The sequence below is a fragment of the Ochotona princeps genome, chromosome 26 (assembly GCF_030435755.1).
Source record: "Ochotona princeps isolate mOchPri1 chromosome 26, mOchPri1.hap1, whole genome shotgun sequence".
Lineage (NCBI taxonomy): Eukaryota > Metazoa > Chordata > Mammalia > Lagomorpha > Ochotonidae > Ochotona > Ochotona princeps.
The window spans coordinates 27,859,089-27,886,609 of record NC_080857.1 but is presented as its reverse complement, the minus strand read 5'-3'; the positions used below and the strand labels follow the sequence as shown (position 1 = coordinate 27,886,609).

At 39.5% G+C, this 27,521-nt stretch overlaps 1 protein-coding gene across 1 annotated transcript in view; it reads left to right on the top strand.

The window, feature by feature from the left end:
* Window positions 1-5,520: 5,520 nt before the first annotated feature.
* The window catches only part of SYT16 (synaptotagmin 16), an 85,942-nt gene continuing 63,941 nt past the window's right edge, over window positions 5,521-27,521 (top strand). Inside the window, exon 1 of the mRNA XM_058655308.1 lies at window positions 5,521-6,134. Coding sequence (XP_058511291.1) covers window positions 5,615-6,134 — 520 coding nt within the window. The 5' untranslated portion in view covers window positions 5,521-5,614. The remainder of the gene's footprint in view (window positions 6,135-27,521) is intronic.

Genomic DNA, 27,521 nt, shown 5'->3' with positions numbered 1-27,521 from the left:
TTTCCCTCAAGTTGTTCTGACTTTGACATTGATTGGTTCTGGTCGGAGCTAATCCGAGCCATCTGTAGATCTGTTCCCTGCTGAGTCTGGGGCTCTGTAAGGGTAGGGGCAATGTAGCTTCCCTTCTCCATGCTCATCAGGTGCTCAATCACCACTCAGCCCCCAGGATGCATTAGAAGTTAGTGGGCCACTATGGAATCCCTTCTCATCTAAAACTGTAAGAGGTGGAGTGTGGAGCAGTTTTCTTCATACCTTGACTTGGTAAAATGGTGACTCACAACCTGCAGCTAGTGGTATACAGCAGTGTCTGTCTCCTGTCTTGTTCCAAGAAGTCTTTGTTCTTATGCCATTTTTTCAGCAGATATTTCTGTCAGCCAGACCCCTGGAAATATGGTCCTTCCGTTGTTTTTCTTGTATCCCAGGATCACTGAAGCCAGTGTAGTTAAACCCTGTTCAGCCATCTTGGATCTAGCTTCTATGGCAGCTCCTGGGAAGCATGGCCACTCTCTTTAGGACACATGTGGGCAGAGTGTGCTGGCTTAGCAAATTAAACTCATCTTTTATTTATATTTTTCATGACCTTTTAAAATTCCTGATGTATTTATGGCTTTCCTTTCATTTTTTATCAATTGTTATTAATTCTTAGCTGCTATGTGAGTACTATAAAGGGATGTAAATCTTCCCATCTTACGTTTACACACAAACACACATGCACACAACTTGTTTTAAGGATCTCTTCAAAAGGAAGTGTGATGAATTACTTTAATTGTAAGAATGAGCCTTCTCAATTGTAAGACATAAATGCATTTTTCCCTTCTAATCCAGGGAGATGGGCTGTCTTCTTTTCTTGTGTGTGTGTGTTTTAAATCTCAATGACAGCAAAATCCATTTTGTCTTCTCATTAGCTGTAAGAAAGCATGCAAAGAACAAGAAACCTGGGCACTTATCTGGCGTTACCCTTGGAGAGCTTGGAACGTGCCTATGGAACAAAGATATCTTCATGGTTACTGTGCTAGCATGGAGTCCGTCTGGCTTTGGGAGATCTCCAATGTTGTCAGCTAGTTAATTTTCAAGGCTGTAGCTCTGGGTGTTTTGCCCTTGTGAGTATCTTTTGGAAGTAGCAGTGGTGCACTCTTTTATATGGAGACTAAGTTTGAGTTCTTTCAAAGAAATATTTGAGAAACAAAGAAGCAGAACTCCTATCTGCTGGTTCACTCCTAAATGACTGGTCTAGTCTTCATCAGAGCCAGGAGTTCAGGGAACTCACTGCAGGTACTCCATGTAGGTAGCAGGACCCAATTGCTTCAGCTGTTATGTGCTGGCCCCACCACCCCACGCCCTGGAGTGTGCATTAGCAGGAAGCTGGAGTCAGATGCTGAGAGTAAGTATCAAACCTAGATAGTCTATTATGAGACACCAGCATCTTAACTGCTAGGCTAACCTCCTGTCCCAATATTTAATCTCTTTTCAATTACTCCATGATTATTTGACAGTGATTATTGATGAAAAGTATGCAATCAGTCCCTGAAAAGGCAACTTCCCTGTTCATGTGTCCAACCAAAATATGATAATGCTTTCTTCCCCCAACTGATAAGTTACTGGGATTTTCGAGCAGAAAGGAACTGTTAGAGATCTTCTCATTCATTTGCTCTGGTTTATAATGGAAGAATTGGGTTTATTGTGTTTTAAGCATACTCATTGAAAGTTAATTCATTAGTTCATTCAGTGAACATATTAATAATCCCTGCTTCCTGTGTATTCTGGAGCTGTGAAGCATAAATGTAATTCCAGCATTTTTAGACACTTTGGAAGAGGAATACTGTGAATACCAAACCACGCCAAGAAGAGACCTATATTGTGTAGAACTTAGATCCCTGTGAGCCAAGATTTTGATTGTATATGGAGAGTTGACTAAGGAAACAGTAGAGGTTTCATCTCTGAAAGCAAATTTAGTGCCTACCATGTGGTTGGCAGAGAAGATGTTGCAGGCAGAAGAAGTTGGGGAAAAGCATCACCCCTTTGTTAAAAGCTTCACATGCTAGTGAGAGACGGCACTAAAGACTCTCAGCAAGGTGTAGTTAGAAATGACCAAGTTCCCATCGTGTTGCTGGCTGCTCAGGATGAAAAATAGGGCTCTGAACTTTGTGGTTGATAAAAGTTGAAGAACATTCTGGGTTTATATGATCTGAAACATGTTAGTTTATACAGAATATTTGTGGAGGAAGGCAATTCCACAAAAATCTTTGTGTGGCAAAATGGGTGGGACAGAAACTGAAAAATCCTGTGATGTTACCAAGAAAGGGATTCATGTGATAACTTTGCTTAGTATCATTTGAACTTACTCTAAGTAGGTTTAATTCACTAATATTTGTTGAGTACATAACACGTGCGAGGAACACATGTCAAGGCCAGGCCTATTTCTTCAAGGAATCTGGACATATGTGTATTTAAAAAATTTAAAATTATTTTTTTGTTGTTCATAAATTTGAGAGATGGAAGAGGGGAGAGTGAGTGACAGAGAGTGCACTCAAATCTGATACTTGACTTCCCAAACCCCTACAACTGGGGCAGAGCCCTACTGGAGCCAGTAGCCAGGAGCTAATCCAAGTCTCCCAGATGGGTGACAGGACCCAGATATTTGTGCCATCACTGCTGCCTCCCCGCCAAGGATACACATTAACAGGAAGCTGGAATTGGGAGTGGAGCAGGGACTTGATTTCCAGTACTCATCTGTGGGATGTGGATGTCCCATACGGTGCCTTAACCATCAGATCAAATGCCTGCACTGCCCTGATGGCTCTCATTGTTTCATGGTTGATACTGACACATGGAAGTTTGCAAATCACTGGTTTAACTAGTCTGGAAAGAATTATTGAATAAAGGGTTGGAAGTATGTGGTTTGGAGGTCTAAAGAGGTAAAATGCAGTCTTAGGAATTGGCCATTCCCTCTGCTGGTGTTTACAGAAGAAGGAAGAAAGGCCACAGGATGATGAGTAGTTGCATGTAAGAGGAGATTTTGAAAAATTGGTGGAAAATTGGGCCTGGCGGCATGGCCTAGCAGCTAAAGTCCTCGCCTTGAATGCCCCGGGATCCCATATGGGCGCCGGTTCTAATCCCGGCAGCTCCACTTCCCATCCAGCTCCCTGCTTGTGGCCTGGGAAGGCAGTCGAGGACGGCCCAATGCATTGGGATCCTGCACCCACGTGGGAGACCCGGAAGAGGTTCCTGGTTCCCGGCTTCAGATCGGCACAGCACCGGTCATTGTGCCCACTTGGGGAGTGAATCATTGGATGGAAGATCTTCCTCTCTGTCTCTCCTCCTCTCTGTATATCTGACTTTGTAATAAAAATAAATAATAAAATTAAAAAGAAAAATTGGAAAATTTAATGAAAATATGCTCTTATTTTGGCATAAAAGTATGAAATCCATGTAAGTGAGGTGCCTTCAAAAATTCCTTGGAAAATGTATGTTATGATAACGCTACAAATTTCAAAATGTTTTGGGTGAAAATAAGTGTCTCAATTTCCCACAAAGCTTTGGAATCTGTATATAGTTAATGGAAATGCAAGGAAGAGATGAAAAGACAAATTATTTCATTAGCAGACTGAGGCAAGGGGTGTGATGAGGAGGGAATAAAGGCAGTTCATCCCCCTTAACTGACACACGGGATCCACAGAGATAGAGCCCCAAGGATTATCTTATATCTGGCATTGTGCCCAGAACTCAGCATGTGCTTAATCAATATTTGCTTATTGAATGAATCCATGTGTCTATGCATGTCTAAGAAGAAATTCTTGGGAGAGTGGGAGCTGTCATGTCAAAGAAAACACCCTGACGTCGAGGAGGGCTAAAACTTAAGGGATTTTGCTGCAGGATTCAGTTAGAAGGAAAATAGTGCTATAAAAGTAGTAAGATAATAAAATTCAAGCAGTAAGTTTAGGTATTGCAGTCATTTGTAACATCCGTTCTGAAATGTTGATGAGAAGTGGAATAGCATTAAGATATATACGCAGCCAGAATATCTGTACTCATGCATATGTATGCGTATAAAAACGTAGGTGTTTAATTCAGGGTCTTCATAGTCTTCATCATGTCCTAGGGTTCTGATGATGTCCTATAGCTGCTTCCTTCAGCCTGAGACTTCTGGAGGATTAAAGTACACCTCAAATCGCACAGGTTCTAGAGGTCTGTGTCTATATCCGGGAGCTTGGAACAGAAGCCAAGGCAGTGAGAGATCTGCCTCCGGAAAGCTGGGTAATCCATTTGCCACACTTATGCTTTCAGTGATTGCTCCCCAAGAATGAATATAGTTTCTAGAAACTGCACAAAAATATAAAGATCTATTTTAGAACGTGCTTAATGCTTTTTAATCCCAAACACATATTTCCTTTGAAAGGATAAGCCTTTGCGTCCCAAAGCAATGTTCTCTAGTTGCCTCATCTGACTGCAGAATCTGAATGTGATCTGCAATTCTTAGGAAATAGCCAACCTTTCTAGCATTTTGAAATATCCTGGCCAGCAGACTCATAATCAAGATGTATGTATTTCACACTAAATATAGCCTATAGGGGATGAGCTTCTCTAAGTACATGTGCCTAGTACTCAGTTCTCCTGATGAAGCTTAGCACATGTCCATGTAGAGAAAGAAGTATTAAAATACTCTACATTAGGGGCCGGGTTGATGGCATAGCCAGCTAATCCTCCTCCTGCAGCACCAGCATCCCATGTAGGTGTTGGTTCCTGTCTTATGTAGCCAATCCTTTTCTGGACCAGCTCCCAGCTTATAGCCTGGGAAAGCAGAGCAGGATTGTTCAAGCACTTGGGCCTCTGCACCCATAGGGGAGACCTGGAAGAAGTGAAGCTCCTCACTCCTGGCTTTGGATCAGTTCAGCTCTAGCTGTTATAGCCTTTTGAGGAGTGGGAACCAGTGGGAACCGTAAAATAGATTTCAAATAAAAGTGGAATAAATCTTAAAATCTACATTTAGACTTCATGTTATTGTTACTAATTTTCTATTTTTCCTTCCTGCTGTTGATTTTGTTTTATGGCTTTTCATTTAGCAGTATATACAGTAACTGTGTAATAGACTGTCATATCCAGATGTGAAGATACAAAGCAGTATGCATCTCTACTTCCAAATCAAAGATGAACTCCCAATGAAACTGTTACACATATCTTGACAGTAGGATGCTGGGCTCTCTGCCATTGTCCATACCTACAATGTCAGGATACACTTAAATAGCTGGGTGATGTTGTGATGCTTATGAAGGACTGACTTGTAATGATACAGGGGAAATCGACGGGAGAGGGGTGGGGATTTGGGGAAGTGGTAAGGGAAATCCCAGAGCCTATGGAACTGTATCATAAAATAATACAGTTTTTAAAAGCCTGTGTTAATCTTTTGTCCTCACGCTGTATTTAACTGGTGATGAATTTGAAATTGTATGTTTAATAGATAAAATATTTGTTTCCTCTGTTTCAGCTGAGAGTTTTTGAAAGTGAAATATTCATAGCCATTAAGGAGACCTCCAAATTAGTTTCTCATCATGCTAATGGCACAGTTCACACTAATTGTAGAGTGCTGAAGGGAATTTGTGACTACAGACAACTGGCCATGGTGTTGGCCATGGCATCTCAGGATGCGCACAACTTCTTACAGCCTTTCTCTTCCTGGATATCTCGTGTTTATGAAGCTCTCCAGCAAGCAGGAGATACATTATCAGCTTCATTTACTAACTTTAGCAAACAAGACTCTCATCTGAGTGGACAACCAGACCAGGACTTTGATGATATTCAGATTCAGGAAACTTATTGTGAAGATGAAGTTCAAGACAATGGCTGGAGTCAAGAGGACACAAGGTCCTTGTTTCTTGATGTGGAACATGACTCGTGTAGTGACAGTGGTTTGCAGGAATATGCCCAAAGTTCGGGCACCGAGCTTTGCCAAAATGCAAATTCATCATGTTCTGTGATATCCCAGCGATCTGATCAGACTCTAGATGACCAGAAGTCAACATGCACACTTTCCTCCATTGCTGAGGAAGAATGCCCTGACGATCAAAAACACGACCTTCAACATGGCTTTGACAGCCAACTTCCTGATGCTTTACAAAATGGGACTGGAAAAAATCAAGGTAGGCTAGCCAATAATAACTTTCTCTGGATTTTTCCAAAAAGTATGACTATTTTTCATTTTGACTTGCTTTTAGTTATCATATCGACTTCATCTTTCCTTCTCATATATCTCTGTCATACTGGATTGTGATGAAGAGATATGATCCTTAGGAGCCTTCCCAATCTGTAAAACTTTGGAAGAACCATGTTTGTGAAGTTCGTATTCTCAAACAATAGTTCTCAGCAAGTGAAGTGGGGCAAATGAGGCTGTGGGTGGTTTGGCCTCTTGTGCACATGTCATGCTTTTAAAAATAACTTTTTAAATGTTCTCTTTTTTTCCTCTAGTTTAGGGATTTCTAGATGTTACTATATTATTCAGTGTGAAATCCTGTGCAAAAAGCCATACTGGTTGCAGAATTTATAGTTGATAGCACTCCAAGAACACTTCTCAGTGCTGCATGGAGATGTGATGTGAGCTGACAGTGGATAGGAAATCTCTGAAACAAGAATAGCTTGATTTTCTTTTAGCCTTGAATACTAAGGACACATTTTATAGAAACTGCCTGTAAAGCTTTATGCTGTTAGAATTTAGTGCATTTGGGGCTGTCAGTAAATGGATAAAACAAATAGGATGAAATATTACTAATTTGGTAAAATTATCTGTAGTGTTTTACAGCATAAATCTTTCCTGCTTCTAATACTGTAGTCCTGTAATGTTGGGATTTCTACCTGATTAAGGAATATACAAGTGAAACAAGTTGGGTTCGTGTGTCTAGGTAGTATTAATGCATACATAGTGAATTACTTATGTAAGCGATGTCATCAATTCCATTCTTATTGGAACAAGCAGACTTTTCTCTGCCTCTTTATCCATGTACAATGATTTCTTAGATAACCTTACAATTTTTTTTATTATTTCGTGATACAGTTCCAAAGGCTTTGGGGTTTCCCTTACCTTCCCCCCAAACCTCACCCCCTACGGATTCCTCCCCATATTATTACAGTAGAGTAGTCGTTCATAAACAACACTAAGTCTATCATCTGCTCTTTAAGTTTTTCGTGACATTGTAGGTATGGATAATGGCAGAGAGTCCATCATCTTATTGTCAGGATGTATTTAACAGTTTAATTGGGAGTCTATCGTTGATTTGGAAAGAGATGTAGAATGCATTGTATCTTCACATTTGAATGTGATAGTCTCTATTATACAATTACTATACACCCTGTTAATAAAAAGCCATAAAACAAAATCAACAACAGAAATGAAAGAATAGAACATTAACAACAACATGAAGATAAATAACATGCTACTGAATGATCAGTGTGTCACTGAAGAAATGAAAAAGAAAATAAAAAACCGTGTTGAAGAGAATGATGCTACTGTATGACCTATGAGTCAGTGGAGAAATTAATGAGAAAAATATTTTGAAGAAATGAAAATCAAAACAAATATATCAAAACCCATGGGATATAGCAAAAACAGTACTAAAAAGGCTATTGATATTATATTTTACCTGTAGGTTGCGTTATAGCAGAGAGAACATATGATACTTGTCCTTTTGAATTGACTGATTTTGTTGAGCATAATGGTCTCCAGTTGGAACCGTTTGCTTGCAAATGGTAGAATGTCATTCTTTTTTAATGGCTGAGGAGTATTATGTGGAGTAAATGTACTGCACTTTCTTTGTCCACTCCTTTTTTGATGGGTGTCTGGGTTGTTTTCATGTTTTTGCTATTGTGTTGCTGTAAATAGAGGATTACATATCCCTTTCTCATGTGCAGATTTCATTTTGTTTGGGTCTATTCCAGCAGTGGGATAACTGGGTCACACTGCAGATCAAATTTCAGTTCTCTTAGCACTCTCTATACTCACTTCAATCCTGGTTGTACTAGCCTACACTCCCACCAGTAGCCAAGGAGTATACAATATTCTATTCAATATTGTATATTATATATATTGAATATTGTATATTCAATATTGTATTCAATATATTCTATACAATATTATATTCTTTCCACATCCACACCAGCAATTGTTGTGAGTAGCATTTTGAATATAGACCAGTCTCACTGGTGTTAAACTAATGTGATATTGACATTTTAGGATATACAGGTGAAAATTAAGTGGGTTAATAGTTTTTCTATTCTATTAAACTACAAATAATTGTTATTTTAAGTGTTTGAAATTATCCATAGAAATAATTCTGGGGTCCAGCATGATGACTCAGTAGGTTAATCCTCACCTTGCAAGCACTGGAATTCCATATTGGGGCTGATTCATGTCCTCACTATTCCGTTTCCCATTTAGCTCCCTGCTTGTAACCTGGGAAAGCAGTAGAGGATATCCCAAAGCCTTGGGACCTTGCACCTGTTTGGGAGACCCAGAGGAAGTTTCTAATGCCTGGCTTTGGATTGCTTAGCTCCAGCCATTGCATTCATTTGGGGAGTGAACCAGTAGATGGAAGATCTTTCTGTCTATATCTATTCTCTTCCAATAAAGAGAAATAAATCTAGAAATAATTCTAGAAATATTTGGACTGAAATTTGTATCTATTCCCTTTGTATTGAATTCCATTACTGTGTTAGACAATTTTTGCCGATGTCGTATTTGAAATGAATGTGCTATTGGCCCAACAGGTGTGGCACTCTTGTTAGTTATGCAGGTGTTTTGAAATCAAATGATGGTGAGGCACTCGTGTTCATTTGTCTATTCAGAGCCTGCTTACTCAAGAGGTTGTAACCTTTTGCAGGAGAATGACTGTGCTGTGAGTTGATCCTTGAACCCTAGGTTGTGAGCTCAGTGTCCATTTGATAGTAGGACATCAAATAATAAGCAACAGTGGAACAACAACAGGGTGTGCTGTATCAACTTTTGGAGACAGATATGGCTGCTGTTCTCAGTTCGTAGCTGAAAAATGGGCAGTTTCAGTATTTGTTATATTCCAATTTCGTTGAATTCTGCTAATATCTTTAGTTTTACCTTCCTGCTTCTTATATTTAGTCGAATTAATTCTTTTTTCTAATATCATTTAAGGTTGAATTTTCCTCTCTATCCAACAAATATTAATATGTTTTACCATTATTTTGTTAAGATTAAAAGTTTCTAATTATCCTTTTTGTTTCTTCTTTCATGCATTGACTATTTAATTGTATAAATTATGAATATGGGGCTATTTTAAACATTTTTCTGTGCTTGATATCTTGTTTCATTCTATTGTGGTCTGAGCACATAGCTTGTATCACATTAGTTTTAAAAGCTTAGTTAAATCTGGTTTCATTACCCTGAATTTGTTCTGGCTTGCTGAGTGTTCATGTGCCCTTGGAAGCATGTGTTGGGAAGCATATTCTATAAATTTTTCTAACATGCTGGAGGCTGTATTTCAGATTTCACTAATACTTACTCGTCTCTTGAATTTTGTCTACTGATAATGCACTTTGGATAAAAGCGAGTAACCCTGAAGCCTTTAGGCTTGGATTTGGTAGTTTTTTCCTTTCATTTTTATCAGTTTTTACTGGATGTGGTTTGAAGTTCCATGTATGCTGTTGAAAATGCATTTACACTTTAGAATCATGCATCTTCTTGGTGCTTTGATTTATTTGTCATTATGCAACACACCATTTTTATCTTGGTAATATTCTAGACTCTATTTCGATGCTTTGATAATTACTCCAGCTTTCTTTGGACTAGTATTGGCATGATACAGGCTTTTCTGTTCTTTACACCTATTTTGTGATTGCATCTCTTGCACATAATGCATAATTTGGTCTTTTTAATCCAGTCTGACAACATTTCATTCCAAATTGATGTGTTTTAACTATCTACATTTAATATAACTGCTGACATTGTTCAATTTAGATCTCTCATTTTGTTAGACTTTATTTTTAAAGATGTATTTATTTTTACTGGAAAGACAGATTTACAGAGAAAAGAACAGACAGAGGAATCTCTTCCATCTGCTGGTTCATACACCAAATGGTTGTAAAGGCCAAAACTGAGCCAGTCAGAAGCTAGGAGCCAGGAGCTTCTTCCAGGTCTCCCCAATGGGTTTAGGGTCCCAGTGCTTTGGGACTTCTTTCATTGTACTCATATGGGATCCTGGTGACTGGGGAGTGGAGGGGTTATTTTCCAATTGAGTCATCATTCCAAATCCTAGATTCTTTTTTATTTGCTCCATTTCTTTCTTTAATAATCCTAGATTTGCTGGTTTTTTTTTAAAGAATGAGTTTTTTTGTGACCGCATTTCATGTGTGTTCTATGCTATTTCAACATATATATTTAATTGACCGGTTTATCTTGAAATTCTATTATGCTACTTTGTATTTAATATGTTGATGTTAAAGCAGTATTCTATCACAATTATTCCATCCTATGCTTTTGTGTAAACTGATGTCATGTATTTTTTATGTATGCTATGAGATTATAATATAATTTAGACTATTTATCCCTTGTAACTACTAAATATGACAGGATTTTAACATTTATATCATTTAAAACATGTTTAAGCTTGAATTTTCTTGAGAATATGCTGTATTAGTGTATCTCAATTTTTCTTTGGAAAATATTTGTCACTTATTTTTCAAGAATATTTGTGCTATTTTATTTACCTTAATTAATGGGAAGCACTCTTTTTAAAGAAAAGACTTATTTTTTATTGGAAAGATAGACCAGATTTATGGAGAGAAAAAGATACAGAAGAAAAGATCTTCCATCCACCGGTTCACTGCCAAATGGCTGCAATAGCTGGAACTGATCTGATCTGAAGCTAGGTGCCGGAACTTCTTCCAGGTCTCTCCTATATAGGTGCAGGATCCCAAGTCTTTGGGACATACTCTACTGCTTTCCCAGGCTACAAGCAGGGAGCTGGATGGGAAGCGGAGCAATCGGGACACCCATGTGGGATCCTGTTGCTTGCAAGGTGAGGATTTAGCCATTGAGCCATCATGCTGGACCCTGAAGCACTCTTAGTTTTAACACTTCTTGTGGTCTTATGTTACTCATGAAGTGTTTTGTGTTTTTTTGAAAAATATTTTTTACTTGTTTAAAAAATGTTTCAGCTAGGTATAGAATTTTGAGTGGAGTTATTTTCTTTTTGCACTTCAGTGTTAATACTCTACTATCATGTGGCTTTCACAGGTTCATGTAAGAAATATACTTTAATTATTAAAATTGATTCTAAGCATGTACCCTTTGTCCTCTGGAGAATGTCAAGATTTTTTCTTTATCTTTCCTTGCTTTTGAAAAATTCCTGGCCAAGATCTTTTCTGCCCTCATCTCTTGATCTTTTTTATTTCCTGGTATTCCAGTTTGACAAATGTTAGACTATTTAAAGTTATCTGACAGCACCTGAATATTATATTTTCACCATTCTCTTTTCCTCTTTGGATGATGTTTGTGATGTTATCTTCTTCAAGCTCACTTGTCTTTGATTTGACTGTGTCGGGTCTACCAATGGGCCAGTCCATCAAAAATACTTTGTCTCTATTGACATATTTTTCATTTTTACCATTTTGATCTAATGGTGTTATTTTATGACTTCGGTATCTCTTCTGAAATTCATCATCAATTGATTTTTTTTCCTTTTCCTTTCAGTGTGTCAATCATGTTTATTTTATATATCCTGTCTGATAGTTCCAGTATCTTAGTCATACTTGCATTTGCCTTTCTTGATGGTTTTATCTCTCATCAGTTATTTTCCTTTCTTACCTTCTTTACTTCTTGGTTTGTGATTTATGGCTAAAAATAGAACTTAATGTGCACAGTGAGTCTGTGGTATTTCTCCCTGAGATAACGCATGCCCTTTCTAATGCTAGACCTTGCGTGTGAGGGTCTTGTGTCAGTTTATGGTCAAAATCTGTTCTGGGTTTTCATTCTGTTGTTCACTGTGGTACAATGAAGGCTTCAGACAGACTCTTGTGTTGCTGCATTTCATGTAGGACAGGAGTTTGTTGTAGGGCTTTGTAGAAGTTGGCTGCTTTGTCAGTTCGTCTCTCCCTTTTTCCTGTGCCTGAGAGGGTTTTACTTGGAGCCTGCCATTCCTCATTCCTCATTATTTGCTGGAGCATTGTAGTTGCATTGGAAGGTTTGTTTCCTACTGTTCCAGAGGTGCCTTCACTTTAGCGGGTGTTGTGCCCTGTGTCTTGGGATTAGGATCTTCCTAGGAATACTGCCCTCTCCCACAGATGTGGCATATCTGTGATGCTCTAACCCCAGGACTTTCTGGTGCTTCCCCAAACAGTTAATTTTTCTTCTATTATATTCATCTGCCTTAATGTGTCTTTGTGATCTGAGTGCAGCTGGATTTTCTGACTTCTTGGTGGCTGAAGATTTTGTTCCATAGTGAAAACACAAGAGAGGAATCTTGGTAGGATTTCTTTTGTTTTTGTTTCCTTCCTTCCTTGCTACCTACCTACCTTCCTTCCTTTCTTCCTTCCTTCCTTCCTTCCTTCCTTCCTTCCTTCCTTCTTACCTACCTACCTACCTTCCTTCCTTCCTTCCTTCCTTCTTTCCTTCTTACCTACCTACCTACCTAACTACCTAACTACCTACCTACCTACCTGCCTAACTAACTAACTACCTGAAGCTGGAATATATGAGATAAAGAATTCAGGGAATTCTCAGCTGTAAAAGAGTTGGTTTTCCTGGCTGGACTGCCATCTCTCCTCTGCACCTTTCCATCCTTGTGTCTTCTGTTACACACAAAGTCTAGGGGGAGCAAAGGGAAAAGTGTGCTTACTATCTCTTCCTGAGAGCTTATGATTTTAAATCCCACCCACTTCTTTGCACTGCACTGGGTACATAAGAACAATGGTAAATGGTAATATAGGTACAGAAACACCTTTAAATAGAGAGGTGCTGTATCATGACTTTTCTTTTTTTATTAAATTGCAAAGTCAGTGATACAGAGAGAACGAGAGACAGAGAGGAAGATCTTCCATCCAATGATTCATTCTGCAAGTGGCCACAATGGCCAGAGCTCAGCTGATCCAAAGCCAGGAGCTAGCGTTTCTTCCGGGTCTTCCATGCGAGTACAGAATCCCAAGGCTTTGGGCCGTCCTTGACTGCCTTCCCAGGTCACAAGCAGGGTGCTGGATGGGAAGTGGTGCCACTGGGACATGAACCGGCGCCTATATGGGATCCCAGCACATGCAAGGCAAGGGCTTTAGTAATTAGGCTACTCCCTGAGGCCTGCCTTTCTTTCTTTCTTCCCCCTCTTCACTCCCCACACCTCCCCTCCCCTTCCGTCCCCTTCTCTTCCCTCCCCTTCCCTCTCTTTCCTTCATGCCTTCCTGCCTTCATGCCTTCCTTCCTTTTTAAATGATTTATTCATTATTAATTGAAAGGAAGATTTACAGAGAGAAGGAGAAACAAAAATCTTCCTTTTACTGATCCACTTCCCAAAAGGCTACAATGACTGGAGCTAAGCTAATCTTAAGTCAGGAACCAGGAACCCCTCAAGATCTTCCACATGGATGCAGGGCCCCTAGGCTTTGGACCATCCTTCACTGCTTTCCCAGGCGATAAGCAGAGAGGTGAATCAGAAGTGGAGCAGCTGGGACACAAAGCAGGACCCAAATGCATGGTGGGGCTTGCAGGTGAATTAGCTTACTGAGCTATTGAGCTAGCCCCATCACTTTTTAAAAATAGTCAAAATGAGGATACTTCCTGAAAAAAAAAAGAAATTTAAAGATAAGTTTATTTTGGAATGAAAATTTTGAAATATATGCCATCTTGTTATTTAGAGTTTCACAAGCTTTTAGAAATTTTTTTTTTTAAATTTTCATCTACTTGAAAGGTAGGATGATACACAGAGAGAGAGAGATTGGTCTTCCATTTTCTGGCTCACTTTCCAAATATCCACAACAGCAAGATCTGCATGAGGCTGAAGCCAGGAGCCCAGATCTCCATCCAGGTTTCCCACAAGAGTGGCAGGAGTCATTGCCTGCAGCCTCCCAGGGTCTGTGTTAACAGTGAGCTGGATCAGAAATGGAGGCTCTGAGTTAAACCGGTCACTCTGAGATGGGCTATGGACATCACCATGAGCTGTCCAACTTACCGCATGGCAGAGCCTACTCCTCTGAAAACCTCTTGATGCACGCTCATATTTGCTAAGCACTCAACATGTATGAAGCACTGTGGGAAATACATTGACACAAGTCTAAGCCTTGGCCTCTCCCTCAGGCTTTCAAAAGCACTTGGTTATTTACTTAATCTGTTCAAGAGAATGCAAAAATTTTCGAATGTCCTGGCCCTTTGGTGGTGGTAGTAACTGGGAAAACACAACAGGCTGAGGGTGAGGCTGTCTTCATTGGCCTAATTCAGTTTCAGCTTTTTAATTGGAATAACATTGCCTCTAGGGAGGGAACCCCATCTCTCTCTCTCTCTCTCTCTCTCTCTCTCTCTCTCTCTCTCTCCCTCCCTCCCTCCCTCCCTCCCTCCCTTTTCCCCCACATTCTCTTCCCTTCCCTCTTTTCCTTTCTCTTAGGTGACATTACCTATGAATTTATTCCACATGTCTTACAGCCATGGAACAAAAGCTCATATTCTTATATTTTGCCAAAATATTTAAATGTGCTGAGGGCCTATGAAACTCAGATCAGTAGTTGACTGGGCTGTGCTATGTCAGTTTTCAGGCACCTGTGTTCATTCTTCTTTCTTCCTTTTTTAATAGGGGTGTGTGGGGGTGTGTGGGGGGAGGTTGCTTTACCTGGGAGTGAGCGGTCTTAAAGAATCCTAATGCACTTATTTTTCCCTTTATGCCAAGAAGCAATGCAAGCTATGGTATATGGGCCACTTAAAGATATACTTGAAGATACACAGAAAAGGTAGTATTTTCATCAGTGATTTTACGTGCACTTTTTTAAAAGCCTTGTAATCTTGAATTCTTTTTATAACATTGCATCTTGGTTTTATGTTCCTTAATGTGCCATATTTTTTTCCACAATAGATTTTAAGCTAAATTGTCCCAAAACAAGTGGGATACTGAAGGCTTTTTGTAACCATGGCAACATTTCTGGGCACTTACTGAAGACCTGGTTGCCAATAGTAATGTAACAGAGAAAATAGATACACTTCATTTAGCAGTTGCCCATGATTAAGAGGCAGAAAGATTGCTTAAAGTGCTGTCTGTCCCCACGATGGGCTTTGGGTTGAAAGACTCAAATCTCAAACAACTTCTCAGTCACAAAGTGACAATGACACTTTGATATGTGAGGAGAAAGCATTCTAATTACATTTTAAAATCGTCCTTGTTTTTAGTCATATGGGGTTTTTTTTGAGTCTGTGTTTTAACGACATATATTTGTTTCCAAGAAATATGCTCACTCATTCCTGAAATAGTCCGCTAATGATATTAATGTGTTCCAAGTACATTGGCTTATAGAACTTTATAGTCTCTGACTAGATGGAATGTACTTAAAAAATAGAACACTGGTTTTGAAGGCAGGATGATATAATTTGATTTTTCATCAGATTACCAGTCTCATGTTATTCAGACAAGAAAATTCTCCAGTTCTCAGTTGATGGTTGATTTCAATCTTGTGTGGGTTCAAAACATTTAACTGTCAATATTCATGGGGTTGCTGGTGGCAGTTGAGAGTAAAAGGCAGGGAATGTAATACATGACATAACTGTTGCTGCATCTTAACTACTTCATCGTACCTTTCCTTTCTTTGCAAAGCTGAAGCTTCACTTTCTCATTGCTTTTTTGATATCAGCCTGACCACAGCCTGTCTCCATTGGCTAGTCCTTCATTTAATAGCATTTGCCATTTTGGTCCCTGGTTATCCAGAACTGTGGAAGGAAAGCAGTAAATATTCTGCCCCAGCTTCAGAATCTGTTGCCTAAATGCTTTATGACATTAATGTGCTTGATACTTTGACTGCTTTAGAAATGCTGGGAAGTAGTGGAAGGTTTAGAAAATGATGCGGAGTTTTCAGAGGCACAGCATTGTAGTCTAGGAGATTGGTATTGTTATTATTACTTTACAGTTTGGGATCATATTTAAAGAAAAATCTATAGATGTGATAATGCACAGATATAAAATAGGTATTCAGTATTTAGTCTGATTTTTGATATTAATAGGACAGAATGATGGAACATTGTTAAGGACAGGCTTAAAATGAGAAAGTCCTTTTTCTGTTCCCTCTAGCATTAACAGCAATAGATTAGAGGCAAATTATACTGCAAACAAATTAAGTCATTAATTTCTTCATAATTAATTCTAATAATTACCAAGGAATCAGAATCAGAAATTTGTCTTTAATATAATAGAATCATTTGATAATGAAAGAAATCAAAAGATTTCCAGGCCTGGCACAGTAGCCTAGCAGCTGAAATCCTCTCCTTGAATGTACTGGGATCCCATATGTGTGCCGGTTCTAATCCTGGCAGCCCCACTTCCCATCCAGCTCCCTGCTTGTGGCCTGGATAAGCAGTAGAAGATGGTCCAAAGCCTTGGGACTCATCACCCGTGTGGGAGACCTGGAAGAGGTTCCTGGCTCATGGCTTTGGATCGGCTCAGCTCCAGCCATTGCAGCTGCTTGGGAAGTGAACCATTGGACAGAAGATCCTCCTCTCTGTATATCTGCCTTAAAAAGAATGAAAAAAGATTCCTTTGTTGTGCAGAAAGTCGTAGAGCCATATATATCTGTTTTTCATTTATTGGCTTGCAAAGCAAGATGCTTGAGTCAGCTAGACACTACAACTTGCATGACTTTCTAGACATTTTCTCATTGGTCTTATTGAGGGATATTTCTACCTGTGTGTTTCCCTTTTGTTTAAAAATATTACACTTTTCTTCCCCTCTTCTGTTCTCCTCACACCACTGCAATTCTCTTCCTATTATCTGACCCCAGGAAAAACTGCTGTTTCTGAACAAGTTTCTCTGACATGCGATTTTAAATTCCCCTTTGAGCTCCTAGTTATGTGAAGGGGCAGTCTAGGTCATTGCTAATGGGGTTTTTAGTGCCCTTTACATTTTCTAGGTTTTAAGTTTATGCAACATTTCAAAAACAAAGAAAATCATAGAGCAAGATCACAGCAGACACAATGTACCACTTTAACATTTTGCAATATTTAGTTCAAAAAACCTACTTTAAAATATCTATCCATTTCAGAGGCAGAGAGAGAGAGAGAGAGAGGCATCCCAACTGTTGGCTCCTTTCCCAAATGCCTGAATTGCTTGGACCTGGGCTGAAGCCAGGAGTTGGGAACTCCATCCAGATCTCCCACAGGGGTGGCCAGGATCCAAGTACTTGAGTCATCACAGCCATCGTGATAGGAAGCTGGAATTGAGAGCAGAACTGGAGAAGGAACCCAGACAATCTGAAATGATGTCTTCACCATAGGCTAAACACCTACCCCCGGATTTATTTTAAAGAAGCTGTGTGGGACAAATGTAATTGAACTCCACTGAGAAGACTTAATGTTTTGTCTTTTCTACCCACCAGAGAGAAAAGAAATCTGAATTACAGTGGTAATATGGTTCCCAGTATGTTTTCACCTTTTTGCTGTTAGCAAATGTATCAACCACATGTAACAAAATTTTGCATGTTTTATCAATTTTACAATTTGTTTTTGCTTTCCACTAGTGGAATGCCTTTGATATATGGACCTATATGCGGACTTAATTGATTTTAATGCTGCATAATGGTTGACTTTATTAATTAATGTATCATGTATCTGCTACTTTATTGATAAACATTCACTTTACAGATTTTTAGCTTTACAAATAATTCAAATAATTTTTCAATATAGACATTTTTTTTTACTCATACATAGTAGAGTCCATGTGTACAGGAAGAAACAATCCTATTTTGAATTCATTTGTTGAGATTCCTTGAATAAGTCCCCTTCTCCCTTCACTTGTTTCTTGAGGTGGATTCAAGCAGGTTCTTTTCCTGCACTACAAAGTGAGTCACCACCAATGGTGTGATTCTGGGACTAAGACATCCGAACTACCGGAAGTTGGGTGAATTTTCTCTAATAATGTTAAATGATGAGCAGGGATGTGGAGCAGTGATATGAAATTTGGTAGATGGGAATATTACAGGATCCTTTCAAACTTTATGGCTAGTTAAAAACTCATTGATTCAGAAGGGACGATTTTATGATGAAATTTCATGGATCCATAGACCTCCTGAAGTGCATGCGTGTTACTCTAGATTAAGACCTGAGAAGTTTAGAAGAGGAAGACAGTGGTAATATGGTCAGGACTCAACCATCGTACCATTTCATTTGCAATTTGATTTTCCTTTTCAGAAATTAAGTTGGAGACCTTCGTTTGGACCTGTGTTGGTTCTTAAATTTTATCACTTAGATCACGTGTGTAGCTTGAATGGCAGCCATTAGAAGTATTCTAATCATAGCTGTCTCTTGCAAGAGGGCATTCTCCAAGGTTGTACCAAAAAGAACAGTACAAGGATATTGAAAACTGAGAGTGGGGACTTAATCCTTTTTTTACTTCCTGCCTCCATGGCACCAATATGGATTCTAATCTCCTGCTTCTTCCAGTTTTTCTAGAACTAACTTCACTATGACCACTAAGAAATCACAACAATAACCAGCCAGTTTTCTCTCCTTGGAGGCCTGAAGCTTTTTTCTTTGGATCTTCTTTTGAGGTCCTGAGCCACATGTAGCAGTCAAGTGATGCTCCTGCCTCCACTAGCTGACCTTTCTGTCTGTGGGACCTGACCTCTGCACTTTCAGTTTCTGATTACTTAATCTGCTTGCCTTTGTTTCGTTCAGCCCTGGAGGTTGTATTTGCCTCCTGTAGTCATGATCTCTGACACTCCCAGATTCCTCTTTCTGCTCATTCAATACTCAACACCTGTGGAACCTATACTCCCTGTTGAAGTAGCTTCTGGTTCCCTGACTGAAGTTGGTCAACATTCTAATTAAAGTACTATCAAGGCATTATATGGCACTTAAAATAATCCAAAGACTATGCAAAAACTGAAATCCATAGGTACCCTGAGCTCTTTTGGAGATTATAGGCAATTCATGACATAGACTTCTAAGACTCCCACATGTCTTAACTGCCCCACCCACAAATGAATATGTCAAGTGAGGGTAAGTGTCATGAAAAAAAGAGTGAAAGGATACAAATGAATTGGGTGCAGGTTAAACAGATACTGTGTTTTGTGACTTTGCCAAAGCTTATCAGCATTGGGTCATCAGTATTGCTGTCCAATTGTTTCCCTGGAATTTCTAACTGTCATTGAAATTTCCTCTTGTTTCATATTACTTATTAAGTAATAATACCCTCATTACTTAAGAATGTCAGATATGGGGTTGTCACAGGAATTATTCTTGAGCATAGTAAATCTTTAAGACTTTTTATGTAATTTCAAAATCGAGTTTTTATTTGTTTTTAAACTTCTTAGAGATTTATTTTGTATTTATTGGAATGTCAGATTTGCAGAGATAAGATGAGAAAGAAAGATCTTCCATCTACTGGTTCATTCCCCAAGAGGCCACCACAGCCAGAACTGAGCTGATCTGAAACCAGGAGCCAGGAACCTCTTCCGGGTCTCCCACGTGGGTACAGGGTCCCAAGGCTTTGGGCCATCCTCCACTGCTTTCTCAGACCGCAAGCAGGGAGCTGGAGGGGAAGTGGAGCAGCTGGGACACAAGCTGGCACCCATATGGGATCCTGGCGTATGCAAGGTGAGGACTTAACCACTAGGTGACTGTGTCAGGCCCCAGGGTATTATTTTCGAGGAAAAAAGACAACCAAGATATTGAAATGTCAAATTGTATCTTACACTGTAATGTCAGAGCCCATTTTCTTTTAATAAATTATTTAGTTTTATTTGAATAGCAAAGACGCAAACACACATAGGAGGATGCAGAGAAGGAATTACTTTCCATCTACTGGCTTGTTACTCAAAAGCATGTGTTAACCTGGGCTGGACTAGGCTGGAAACAGAAGCCTGGAACTCAGTCTGGAACTCCAACATGGGTGGTAGGGACACAGATACCTAAGTCATTACCAGCTGCTTTCCAGGGTGCATAATAGCAGGAAATTGCAATCAGAAACAGACTGGGGAATTCAATCCAGATGCTCTGATGTGGTATACGGACACTGCAAGCAGCATTCTGACACCTTTTTTTCAAAGCCAAAAGAAGACCTACAAAGTTTTCTGGGACCACCTAATTTTGATTATGTTTTGTTTTGGCAAAAAAATAAATAACCACTAATAAGTATGCTTATTAAGTTAGAGAATTGTCCTCCAGTAATAAGCAGTTATTCATGGTTGATTTTGCATTAGATAAATCAACACAAGAACCACTGTTTCTTACCTTTTGATGCTGACCTTTGCAAAGTTGGACCCACTCAGCTGTACAATGACATTGAGGCAATATTGTTCACTTTCTAGGGACAATGCTATTTATACGACTGAATTAAGCCCAGATTGGGAAAATTTTCAGGTTCTTACAAGCAAAGACAAAGAAAGGCATGAGCTCAAGTAATTGGCAAATCTGGAATAAAAGCTAATTTCATCGTTGGTTTTATCTGGAAGTGCAAATATTACCTTAGGAACTTCCTTTCTGTTGCTCCATCCCCAGTGTCTTAACCTCCACCTTCTTGTTTGCTGGCACCATTCTGAAGCCTCGTGTGTACTGAGATGGCCATTCAAAGCTCCAAGTTTATGTACTCTTGGGTTATGATCCAGTAAAGAAAAAAATATCTGACAATATGAAGAAATCCTGGAATTATCACCAATTGATTTGATTTTCTTGGTTTGAAATTATTGCAATCAGAGAAACCTGGTGTTCTGATTGATGAGGCATGAATTAAATGTTGTTTGGTTTTGGTGAAGGAAAAATGGTTTTTCAGAAAAAAAAAAACAGCTAAGAATTGCACAGGTTGGAGGAATAGAACACCACAAAAATCCGGATTAGAAGAGTCCGTTCCTTTCATGGACATCTCCATTGCTTTTATGATGTATTTTGTTTATAAGTCTGTCCCAAGGAAAAGCTGTGATACCTGGCGTCACCATCTATTCATACGTGGCCACCAGTGACCTTAACACATCTTTTTCAGATTCCATGGATGCATGTTTTCTACGAAGTAGGAAAAGTGACATTTCACGAAGCTGTGTTTCATCTAAGACTGCTATTCTAGACTATGGCTTCTCTCCTGGATGCTAGGATGTCCCCCGATTTGCCTTTCTTGGGCTACCATAACCATACAGAATCTGTGTTAGCTGTTCATGCGTGATATATGCCAAAAACCCAATGGCTTGAAACAACACACATTCGTTCTTACACAGTGCTTGTGGGTCAGGAACCCAGAGTCTCACAAAGTCTCACAGAGTAGCAGCCATGCTGTCAGATGAGCGCTTGGAAACTCGCTCACCTTGCTGGCAGAATTAATTTCCTTGCAGTCGTAGGACTGAGGCTCCAGCTTGTCTGGTTGTTGGCTGAAGGTTACCCTCAATTCCTGGTGTTCCTACAAGCCACCACGCATCCTTGTAGTATGGGCTTATCCAACATGTCTGGTTATTTCATCAAGCTAGAGTGTGATAGCAAGAGGATTGTTAGGGGTAACAGCACCTTTGTCATATCCTATTGGTTTGAAGCAAATCACAAGTCCAATGGACATTGAAGTGGGAGGGGCTACACAAAGGCATGAGCATTAGAAGAGAAGGATTCCAGAAGAACCACCTTGGAGTCTATCCACCACACGATTCTAAAGTGGCTATCAAAAAAGATTTACTTGTTTATTTGAAAGTTTGAATTACAGAGAAAGATGGAAAATCAGAGAGATCTTCCAATCACTGGTAAAATACCTAGATGGCCACAGTGGCCATGGCTGAGCCAGGTCAAAGCCAGGACCAGAGGATTCACCTGGATGTCTCTTGGGAGTAGTAGAGGCCCAAGCACTTGGATCATCTTCTGGTTTTTCCAGGTCGTTAGCGAGGAGCTGGATCAGAAGTGGAGCATCTGGTCTATGAATATAGAGCTGATATGGATGCTGACATCACAGGGAGCTTTACCTACCACAGCACAATTCTGGTCCCCAGATTGGCCATTTAAATGAAGAAATGTTGTGAATGCTAGCTGCTTACATGCCTTCACATCAGTTATTTGTTCTAACAGGTTTTTTGAATGAGGAAATTATATTTTTGTGTTAAAAGGAAATTTTGTTACTTTATCGAAGATGTTTTGTAAATGGCACATCCAGGAAGAGTTCTTAGGAAAATTTTGGTTAGAAGTGAAATCTGTAGACCTCAGCTGACTTTGTGAGTGTGAAGAACAGGAAACTTCCCAAGAGAACGCATGTGCCATTGGTAAGCGCCTAAGACAAGAGAGCTTGCCAAGAGTCCTTACAGATTTTGTGGATCACTCCAGGGGTGAACATCTCCATTGTTAATATCAGTAAATTAATACGACAGTCATAAAAATTCAGCAAATTATAACCTGAGCTACATGCCAGAAATGTTATGTAATGCTATTATTTAATCATCGTAATTTTGTGAGGTGTGTCCAGGGTAGTGGTGAATTACTATTCTTGTTTTATAAGAAAAGGTTAAGTTTAGCAAGCATTAAGTCATAATTTTAGTGAGGTTAAATAACTTGTTCTATGTGCCTGACTTGGTAAGGGAACAAATCACCTATCTGATTAATAATTTTAGAGCAATTTCCTGAGTGAGTTGAAGTACAGCACAGGGTAGATGATTGGTGTAGTGATTAAGAAGCTAGGTGAGGCACTTGCATAATATACTAGTGTGGCTTGGGTTCATCTCTAGGTTCTGATCCCAGTAGCAGCTTTCTGCTAATGGGAAACCTAGGAGATGGCACGTGCTGGCTCAAGCGGTTTGGTTTCTGTAATCCACATGGGAGATCTGGACTGAGTTACTGGCTCCCACCTTTGGCCTGGCCCAACCCAACTTTTTGCAGGGATTCTGTGAGTGAACCAGCAGATGAAACTTCTGTCTGTCTGCTTTTCTCTCAAATAAACTAGAAAACAATGAAATTAATGACTATGCTACAAATTAGATTATGTAAATATAAAAGACATCCAGCTCAACAGCAATCACTGGTGATAATTTCTGTGTTACAGTTTTGACAGTAGACCTAACTTCCTGAATGTTTCGGGAATTCATGGAAGCACAGGCTGCTTCCTTACCTCCTGTTTACTTCACTCACTGCAAATTGGCTTCTATTCTACTATTCCATGGAGCATGCTGTTCTTGGGTTGGCAGCAGTCATCACCACTATTGCTGTCATCACTTATTTTTGACAATGACGATTATAGATTATTCCTCCCCTGAAACTCATTGCTTACCAAGGTTCTGGTTTGTACTTGGTCCTGGTCTTCCCCTTGACATAGTTAGTCACTCCTTTTCATTCATTTCCCTTGCCTATCTCTTAAATAGTTCACCCTCTCTTCTACACTCTTTTATGACTTCTGCTGTGAGTCTGTTTCTAGTCTGGACTTCTCTCTTAGGTTCTGAACCCATAGATGCAAACACCTTCATTTGGATGGCATCATATACCTCAACTTCAACATGCTCAAATATATTAATCATTTTCCTTTAAAAAATCTTTTTATAATTTTAATTTTTTAATTATATTTTTGACAATCTTTATGTAGTTAATTAGGGTAAAAAGGTTCAAGGGCTATAGGAAAATGGGTAAGACTATTATTTCCATATTGTTTTCTTCATGTTTAAAGGGGAGTATTAAGGGAGAAGGCCCACCCAATTTCCCACCATTCCCAGGTCCAGGATGTAGGGCATGCTCCAAGGTTCTTGCTCAAGTGGTTTCGATAGTTCACCAGTTATGAATTGCTGCCAATCTTGCCACTCCAAGCACGATGAGGTCTTTGCAGAAACCACTGATTGACACAGTCCATCATAGAGTCTCCGTTTGCCCCGTATTTCACTGCCAACATATACCTGAGATGGTTGATTGACCTGTCTATCTTCTGTCTTTTCTTGATTAGGGTTCTGAGTCCAGCATTTTGATTGGGGAGATCTCCAAAGAAACTTTGTCTGAGGTGTTCTCAGACCAGATTCTTTTATGTACTAGCAAGTACAGGGCCTGTCACAGTCCATTGCCCTGATCAGCTGGTGGTTGCAATCGCTGGGTTGGTTCTGTTTTCAGCCCCCGACTTCCACTGGAACCAATGGGTGTTGCAATCCAGCCTGGTTCTGCCCAGCACATACTCGGCCCTCGCATAAACAAGTGGGAGCTGCAGCCTAGTTGGAGCGACCCACAATAACCCCATCAGGCCTGCACCCTACGCTGGTTTGCCAGAATGTGTAGCAGTAGTCCAGTCTGTCCCACACCCTATTCGGCTCTTGTACATGTCAATGGGTATTAAAGCTTTGTTTCATCTAACCAGCTCCACTATGGAGCCCACACAGATGCTGTTGGGTGTCTGTCTCGCCACCCCAGCCCCTGTCCTAGTTTTCATGCCCTCCTGTGGGAGTGGTAACCCAAGAGGGAGGAGCCCACTATTTGCCTCCCAGGCCTCTCCAACTCCCGGATTATGCAGTCTCCAGCTAGTTCTGTGGTTTGACTTGACAGAATTAGACCCCAGTGCCAGCTTCTGCCAGCTGATGATGTGGCTAAGCCCAAACAACCCTCACCCACCCTAATTTTGTTTGCACCAGTAGGAATAATCAGCCCAGCCTGGCTTTTCCCTTATACAGTCCACATGAGGTGCACAGCTGTTGTAGCCCTGTCTAGTCTGGTCTGCCCCCACCCCAGCTCACACTCTCCAGTGGGAGTAGCTGTCCAGCAAGGGCATTCTCTCTCTGATTTTCAAATAAAACAAGGATTCAAAAAAATGGCATTACAGTTGTCTTTCATTTACATAGTTCTTGTTTTTAAAAACATCTACCATATAATTCTTTGTTATCTATTGTATAATATATCATTTTTCCCTCTGAAAGACTTCAACTTTTTAAAATTTTTGTTTTTCTGCAGCCTGAATATGGGGTGTATGTATGCTTAGTTTATTTGAATTTGAGTTTTCTAAACTGAGATCAGTGGCTTACTGTGCATAAATTTGAGGAACTTCTAGAAATCATCTCTCTTATTTTGTCCCAGCTTTTCTCTCTTCTTCTGAAATACTAATTGTATCTATGTTTTATCTTCAAATGTTAGCCATAACTCTTGAGTGTTCAGTCTTTAAAACATTCTCAGATTCTATTATCTCTGTGTTTCCTTCAGAATTGTATGTATTAATCATTTTTTGAAATGTATAGATTCTTTCATTGGCTAATTAAGTCTAAAGTGATTTCACTGGAAGCATTTTTTACCTCTTATAATGCATTTATTTCCCACATTTAAATTTAGATGTTTACAGTTTACAGTTCTGGATTACTTTATCTAACAGTCCATGTTGTCTATGATTTCTACTAGTCTTTTACATATTGTGCTTTTAGCTTCCCTGCCTTCCAGTTATAGCCCCTGTGGCACAGCTGAGTCTGGTTATCTTGGTTGCTTTATATCCTAATAGTGTCTGAGTCTTCATTGCTCTTGCTTGCTTATTTCTGAAATTAAAACGCCTTGAATCGGATGGATAAGTTAAGAGCTAGTACTTGGGATGGGAGCTGGTTTGTTGGAGAATGTTAGCTCCACTCTTTGTGGTATTCCATTTGGTCTGTACATCACACTTCATGCTCTTGACACACATGTTACAGTAGACTACTGTTCCTTATTCTTGATGCTTGCTAGTGTAATCTCATGTTTGGTCTTGGGTAGGTGTTTTCTCTCTAGCTTTTCTGGGTATGACTTTCTGAGCAAAATTGCTTCTCCAGATGTAGGAGACACCTAAGGATGTGAATCTGCGATATAGTCCTGGCACTCCACGGTAACAGAAGTTTTTTTTTTTTTTTTTTCCTATTCATTTCCCTAGCTACAGAGATGTGTATCTCTGTCTTAAAGTTAAGTTTTTGCTGTTCACTAGTGTATCAGCAGGTGAATGTTTTGTTAAATCATTTAATTTCCCAGATGATTGTGCAAATGACATTATTAACTCCACCTTAAAAAGGGAAAAACTGAGGTACAGGACATTTCAACCCAATTTCTCACAGCTTATCTGTGGCTGAGCAAGATTTGCGTGCAGGGAGTTAAGCTATGGACCATCATGTCAAGCAGTCTCCATAAATAACCATAGGATAGTTCTTTTTGCTTAATCTTTTAGGTAAGCTGGAGATTTTTGTGTGACTTTTTACATCAATTATACCTGTCAAAGTAGGATTAAGAATTATTTGAAAGGCTTGATTAGAATGGATTTAAAGATTGAATGGGAAAAAGTGATCAAGACATTAACATTATGAAAAGCTAAAGTCTTCTATTATTCTCTGGTACAACTAGTGCTGAAATACTTTTTTGTAAACTCCACTATTTGAATTGGACTAAAAATTTTGAAGGGGAACTTTAATTTACAAATGAGAATTTGATATCACTATAAGCACATGTACTTTTTCTTGAAGAGCAGTCAAGAAAAACAGCTAGGAAAAACTAGGTGGAATTTATGTGGTGTAACCAAAGAAAATATGCAGCATTTCAATATCAAACTCTGGGAATTCTTTTCCTTCTTTTTTAATCTTAGGAGGGGGAATGAGACAGTGAGCTAATATGAACTTGCTTGCATGTGTTGATTGATTCCTCAAATGTCCACATTGTCTGAGATTGGGTCTTGTCAAAGTCAGGAGTTGAGAACTCAGTGCAAGTTTTCTATGCCACTTATGGGAATCCAGTAACTTGAGCCATCATTGATACCTCCCAAAGTCTGCATCATCAAGAAGCTGAAATCAGTGTCTTAAGCCAGGAATTTAATCCAAGCACTTCCATGTGGGATGTGGGCTGCTCAACTGCCAAGCTCAATGTTCACCTCCTGGGAAATAGTTCTTAGAAATTAAAACAGATATCTGTATTCCTCAATGTTAAAATGCAGTCTGAGGCCAGGGTTTGAAGCACATTATGAAGCTTTCCATAATCATATATCAGATGAGGGTTCCAGAGAGCCAGCCTGACCAGCACAACCAAGCATGACGTGATCCTAGATGAATGTGAAGTGATAGTTCGATTTAAAGTGCATCATCACATTCTTTCAGTGCAGGTGGCAGCCATGTTTCACCCTGGGAACTAGTTTCAACCTCTTCCACAACACCTGTGTGTGCCCACTGGTGCTTTTCTCCTGATTGTAAAGAATCTTGATGAGTGTTGGAGATCACATGAGATTCTAAAAATGATATGTTACACTTCCTTTTGGGAATTCTGTTCCCAGAATAGCACAGTTCTTTGAAATCCTCACTGAAATGAGCTGCCTGATTTGTGGAAGGTGAGAATACTCACACCTGCTTTACAAATTGATAAAGTACACTCTAAATTCCTAACAGGTGGTTTGCTTGAAGTCAAGCAGTGAGTCAGCAGTGGGGTT